The sequence below is a fragment of the Erinaceus europaeus genome, chromosome 4 (assembly GCF_950295315.1).
Source record: "Erinaceus europaeus chromosome 4, mEriEur2.1, whole genome shotgun sequence".
NCBI lineage: Eukaryota > Metazoa > Chordata > Mammalia > Eulipotyphla > Erinaceidae > Erinaceus > Erinaceus europaeus.
This window is the reverse complement of record NC_080165.1, coordinates 130,754,474-130,761,657: the sequence shown is the minus strand read 5'-3', so window position 1 is coordinate 130,761,657 and position 7,184 is coordinate 130,754,474. Positions and strand designations below refer to the sequence as shown.

At 33.6% G+C, this 7,184-nt stretch overlaps 1 protein-coding gene across 4 annotated transcripts in view; it reads right to left on the bottom strand.

Annotated features, from left to right (window-relative positions):
• Positions 1-646: 646 nt before the first annotated feature.
• The window catches only part of TBC1D32 (TBC1 domain family member 32), a 216,890-nt gene continuing 210,352 nt past the window's right edge, over positions 647-7,184 (bottom strand). For all 4 annotated transcript variants that reach the window (XM_060190530.1, XM_016187340.2, XM_060190531.1 and 1 more), the window contains one exon: positions 647-1,699. In XM_060190530.1, coding sequence (XP_060046513.1) covers positions 1,580-1,699 — 120 coding nt within the window. In that variant the 3' untranslated portion in view covers positions 647-1,579. The remainder of the gene's footprint in view (positions 1,700-7,184) is intronic.

The window sequence follows — 7,184 nt, the reverse complement described above, 5'->3', positions numbered from 1 at the left end:
CAGATAGACTGATCACTGTTCATAAGACATCCCTATTCATCAAATGAAGACAAAGATTTTCTGACTTCAGCAGGCCAGTTCTCTGAAATGCCATTATTATTATCTAAGTCTTACTTCAATTTTTAACCCAAATCACCAATGAATATTATAAAATTAAGTTTTTGGTTCCTTCTTTATTTGTATTTTCAATTATAATATAAGAAATTTAAAAAAGAAATACAGATGTGCGTTTCTTAGGATCAACCACAATAACTCAAAATAAGAAATGAATTACAGTTTCTATAGAAAAGCTTTTCAAAATTAAGTCAGCCTGAATGTAGACAAAGCTTGGTGTTTTGGACCACCTACGATTATCCTTAACTCATATCAGACAGAGCTAATGTGGAAAATATGTCAAATTAACTAGATTAATTTTCTTCTCAACTCGTCAACGCCCTTCAGGAGCACCACTAATAAGAAGCTATGGTTGGCATTTATAACAGAAGATTTTATTTTTGGAAAGTTAATGTGGCAATATCCTAAATATGACAAAATTTAAAACTGTACCTATTGTTTTTTCAAATTTGAAATGAAAACCAGTCTTCAGTTTCTAATGTAATAACAGGTAAATCAGTTTTGGTTGAATAGACAACATAACACGTTCAGAATGGTTTTAACAGTTGATTTATATTTAAATGTATACAAAAAGAATGACCTCTACTTACAGTTTTAAAATTGCTAAAATAATTGTTCATTAATTAAAATTTTAATATTTGTGTATCATCTTTCATATGTAAAAGAAGAATAATATGGTATAAAAATAGATACACACATACTATCTTAATCTCATAGAAGCAGATTTCTACATAAGGAAAACAATATTCTCATTTAAAATAATTTAGAAATCTATTCTTTTCATTGCTTTCAAGTTCAGAACAAATCAAATCTATCACTAAAGAAAATGCATAAATGACAGATAAATACTATCAGTATAAAGTATCCAATATTTCTTTTAAATGAACCATACAGAAACTACAATGCAGGTGACAAATATAAGCTGATATAGGAATCAAAAGCAATTCCTAGAGAAACCATTATGTCTGAGGACAATTTCCTTATCACTTACCATAATGCATGTCACTTATTTCGCTACATGTAAAATAAGCACTGTGATTTTGCCTATTTCTCCTTATATGTTTAGACTTTTAAAAATGAAGAAAACAACTGTCAGTTCCTTGTGTTGCGAAGTTTCTTTGACTTTTCAAAGAATTACTTAAAGTATTATCACTGTTGTTCAAACTGACTGAAAAAATATTTTAATTATCTGATAAAGGAGTTGTTGATGGTAACTAGCTCTTCAATACAAAAATGATTTTAAAAAAGGTCAGATCTTATTCTACAACAACCATACAAAGCAATAAACATAAAATTCACTTAATGTCACACTGAACTAATGCCTATTAAATATTACATTAAAATAGTTTTAATTTACAATGTGTATTTATAAAACATTTGCTGTTGTGGATATTTTGTTTGTTTTGAACAGCAAGTTCCTTTAAAAAATAAACAAAACATAAAATTAAATTGTACATTCTATGATCTATATACTTTGTACTCGAATGTTCCTCATGTCTCTCAGAAGCATTGGTCGATAGTTTTGCTCCAATAGCTCCATGAATTCAAAGTAATCACTCACTCGAAACCCACGCAGTGGTTCTTCCTGTCAAGTGAAAAAGAGAAGGTTATTTGCTTTAGTAAAAACATACCATTCTAAACTAATGCATCTTAAATTGTTAATGTCTTAACTTTTCCAACTACATATAGGAAAATTTACTGTCAGTAAATGTGCAGTTAGTTGCTATGTACTTAGTAGGAATATATGTGTTTGATAGGAAACAATCCTGTTCCTATGAAATGAGGTAGTCTGTTTTCCCAAAAAAAAAATATATATATAGCTAATAGAAACCAAAGTTCTTTTTTAAAAAAGATTTGTTCTCTTCTCTATTATGAATTAGAAACAGAACGAAAGACGGAGAGGGAGAGAAAGGAACATTATGCTGTTGAGTTCTGCTATAATGTGATAGGGGGTTGAACCTGTGCTTTGGGTATGCAAATGGTGCTCGAACAGGATGGATGAGTAATCTCCCTAACTCCAAACCTACAAAACTTTTTTTTTTTTAACCAACAAATTTATCACAAGGGCTTACTAACTGCATGGCTTCACTGTTTTCAGTGGGCATCTTTTTTCTTTTCTATTTTCATAGTGGGTGAGAGATAGAATGAGTAAGAGGTGGGGGAGAAAGAGAGAGAGAAGGACTGGCACTTGTAGCACTGTTCTGTCATTCCTGAAGCTTACCCTGTGCAGATCAGGACTGAGGTCCTCACACACGGAACATAGCAAGTATGTTCCTTCTGGGTGAGGTATCACCCAGCCCCAAACCAACAACAACAACAAAAAACTCAATGAAATAGTCCTAATATTTTTTGTATAACAGTCTAAATTATAAAATTATTACTTATATTTTGATATAAGATTATCTGTAAAGAATATAATCTTATATGTAAAGGATAATGTAATATTACAAGAAATATTTGTTCTGCTGCTATTGTTCATAGTTTCTTTTATATGAAAGGACACAAAGAGAGTGGGAATGAATCCATACTGGAGAATAAAAGTGTCTGGAGAGCCAATGAGTGATTTCTGTATAGAGCTGGCTACTCCTCACAGAAAGGAGCTTTATAGATATAACTAGTGGTTATTATTTGATGGGGGATACCATAATATTAAGAAATACCTATCTTTAATAAGCTTCAAGTAAATTAAATATAATGTGTTAGGTAATTCTTTAGTTTCACGTTTATTCAACATCAACTGAATACAACATGAATTATACATGTTGAATACAACATGCATTATACAAAACCAATGAGTAGCTCTAGTGAGAAAACATGTACATTAACCACTGGTCACTATGCAAATTAAACACGCGCTTATACCATTTGTCAAATGCTTTTGTTAATTGGTGACTTAAATGACACATGTTTATTATAACACAGTTTCTATGGGTAAGAAATCCAGACCTGACTTAACAGGGAATTCTGTTTCATGATCTTTAATGAGATGTATCACTGCCATCAGTCAAGAATTGAGGAAAAAAAAAACAAAACTGTGTGATAGACCTTATTTCATTCACAAGCATACAGACAAGGAAATGGAGGTATAGAGAGATTGAGTTTATATATGTTTGATTGAAATTACAGAGCCAGAATTTGAATTCAGGTGGACTCAAGTGTTACAAACAAAATGCGGAAAGTATATCGACAAAAATGGTATAATATCTGAACTGAATATTTTATCTATTCCCTCAGAGAGAGGATTGTTTAACACTGTGTAAATTTTTGTGTTTCAAAGTTTACTATTCAACTGCCTTTCCTTTCTTTGATCTCTTTCCTTACCCAGTCACCATATTCTATTAACAACAGCTGCAACAGCAGAAACAGCAACAACAAAAAAATTTCTCTTGACAATTTTCGGATTGGGTTGAAACTAATCTAATATTTTTTCAGAATTATAAACTGATTTTGCCATAATATGCAAGATTCATTTGAAACATTTTAATTAAGAATTTTGAGCCCTCAACAGACTGATTTTCACTAGAAAGTAATTTTTCCTAGGCTGGCATTTCAGTGAGGTTTGTCCTCAGGTAGAATTAACGTGCTAAAACTACGATCACTGCCAGCCTATTTAGCATGCCAGAGAGAAATGGCAGTACAGCCTGTTGACTAAGCAGTGAGTCTTCTGAAGAACTAGCAAACTGTCAGTAGCTGTTTGAAAGGATGCCTGAGTGAGTCAAAGAGACAAGGTCAGAAGGAGATAATTACATTAAAAACAAAACAAAACAAAAAAACAACAACAGATTCTAAAGCATATTAAGATATTTGAGAATATTTACTTCGTTGGGTGAGGTTTTTCCCTCTGGAAGTTTGATGCTTACAGATTTTGAACCATCATCTATCACAGATAAAAATGTTCCGGACCTCAGGTCCAAGGACTAAACTCATCAGCATAACTTTAGAAGAAGTTGCCTTCCAGCTCAGTACTAATCTATTAATCATCAATGTGTGAGAATAATGTACATACTGCTCTATTACTCAAAGCACACTTTTTTGTTATGTGTACAAAGATATTGTAAAAAACTTTACTGATACAAAATGGTACTTATGACATTCATCTAATTTAATAACCTAGTGATTTAATCCAAAAATGAAAAATAGCTTTTGCTTGATTTTAGTAAATTCATGCTATCAGATCTCATTATCTTCTGGGATAAGAAATTTCCATTGTTTTTAAGATAAGATCATGAAAACTGCTCATCAGGCTATCAGAAATGTAAGAAAACTGTCTAGACTCTCAATTATCTGATTTGAAAGACTCTGCCTGAATCAAAATGAATACAAATGGGTTGATATTTTCTCTAGACTACTTGCTTCAGTACTTACCATCGTGCCACTTTCTGTTAGTACCTAAACTTAAACCAGGAAAATCTGCTGCGTTTTTTTCATTCTTTAATCATGTCAGCATCTAACTTTCTAAGGATAACTACTAACAATTGAAAACATGCTTACAATTGTTCAATATTTTGGACACTAATTCTACTGAGCTCAGTTATAGGAACCATCTGCAACAGAATTCAATATCTTCTTAAAAATCATTTTCGTTATAAAATAAGTATGGGGGAGTTGGGTGGTAGCACAGCAGGTTAAGCGCATGTGGCACAAAGCACAAGGACTGGCATAAGGGTACCAGTTCGAGCCCGCGGCTACCCACCTGCAGGGAAGTCGCTTCACAGATGGTGAAGCAGGTCTGCAGGTGTCTGTCTTTCCTCCTCTCTGTCTTCCCCTCCTCTCTCCATTTCTCTCTGTCCTATCCAATGATGATGACATCAATAACAACAACAATAATAACTACAACAATAAAACAACAAGGGCAACAAAAGGGAAAATAAATATAAATTTTTTAAAAAACATTAAAAATAAATAAATACATAAAAGAAGTATGGTTCAATTTTTCCAAAAATATATACAAAGTCCATATAAATGTCTTCAGATATATACAATAAAATATAGTTCTGTCTCCAGCCCTTTATCTAGAATTAGAAAAAAAAAATTACTACCAGGAACAGTGGAGTCATATAGGTATTGAACCCCAGAGATAATTCTAGTGGCACAGAAGCAAACAAACAAAAAAGGTTAGCTTTGGGCTAAATGCTAATATTAATTATCTTCTCAGTTTAAATTTATACCTATTCAACTAAAGATAATATTTTCTTCTCATTTAAAAATTCTTTAACTTTTAAATTGAAAGCAAGTATTTAAAGTAAAATAGAGCTTGGAATGTACTCAAAAAAGCTCACCATTTGCAAACCCTATTAAAATTATTTTCTATTATAAATGAGGTGGAGGGAGTAGGACAGTAGAGCGGCGGGTTAAGCGCAGGTGGCGCAAGGACCTGCGTGAGGATCCCAGTTCGAGCACTACCCACCTGCAGGGCAGTCGCTTCACAAGCAGTGAAGCAGGTCTGCAGGTGTCTCTCTTTCTCTCCCCCTCTCCGTCTTCCCCTCCTCTCTCCAATTCTCTCTGTCCTATCCAACAACAACGACATCAAGAACAACAATAACTACAACAATAAAAAAGGACAACAAAAGGGAATAAATAAATATTTAAAAAATAAAAGAAAATAATTAAAATAAGGTGGGCAAAATTATATGGAGCTTATGCATATAAGCTGTGGAGACTGACAAGAAATATACATAACAATTTCAGTGAGCAACAAAGAAAACTAAAATGGGCCAAAAGAATAGAGGAATATATTTGAATATCCCCTTAGACTGTAAGATTTCAGGAAATATCAGGCTATGAAATCCCCATAACTATAAGACTCTTACAGGAAAAGAATTCATATTTTGTCCTCAACATAATTCCCACTGACTTAACCATGTCGGTTCTCTGAATTGCCTCTTGTGGGTATTTTTTTTTCCTAAGTTTTCCTTCTAAATGCACAACAATCTTGTTATATACAATATCATTTATATACAAAATCATCATTTTCATGATATACATTCAGTATTTATAAAATATCATGTGCCTGTGGAATGCAAAGGCAGCAGCTGAGTGGAAATATAATTTAAATTCAAGGAATGTTATTAGCTTAAAACAAACAGAACTGATTTCCATCAACGTGTGTGTGTGTGTGTGTGTGTGTGTGTGTGTGTGTGACTGACTTCCATCAACAAGTGTGTGTGTGTGTGTGTGTGTGTAAACAAAAAATAAAAACTCTTAATGTAATTTCCTAGACCATCATCATCTATATTTTTCTGAATTCCCAACACTTGTTTTTGGTTGTCTCTAGGTCTACATTGCTCTTGGCAGACATTTTCAGATAAAGAGAGATACAGAACACTACGTTTTCACCCAGTCCCATGCGGACTGGGACTTGAACCTTGGTCAGAAGCACAGCAAAGCAGTGCATAATTCATGTAAGATGTTTCACCGGCCCACAATTTTTTAAAATTTCTATCATCATTTGAAAGAAATCACAGCCATCTTTATAGAAAATTGTGGCGTCTTAACAAATGTTAAACCAACAATGAAAACAAACAACTATTTTCTCACAAAAGTGACTCTGGACTAGAAGTAATACATGACATTTACACACACACACAGTTTTTTTTAACCAAAGCACTGTCCATCTTTGGCTTATGGTGGTGGTGGGCATTGAAAACGGGACCTAAGAACCTTAAGCATGAAAGTTTTCTGTATAACCATTACGCTATGTCCTGGGTCTCAGTAGTGGAATATCTGGTTGAGCGCATGTGTTACAATACACAAGGATCTGAGTTCAAGCCCCTAGTTCCCATCTGCAGGGGGAAAGTTTTGTGAAGCAGTGTTGCAGGTATCTCTTTTCTCCTCCCTATCTTCCCCTTCCCTCTTGGATTTATCTGTCTCTATCAAATAAATAAAAATATATTTTTCAAAAGTTATAAAAAGTAGACATATTAAAGATACATGATATAGGAAGTCGTGCAGTAGCGAAGTGGGTTAAGTGCACGTGGCGCAAAGCGCAAGGACCTGTGGAAGGATCTCTGTTGGAGCCCTGGCCTCCCCACCTGCACAGGATTCGCTTCACAGGCGGTGAAGCAGGTCTG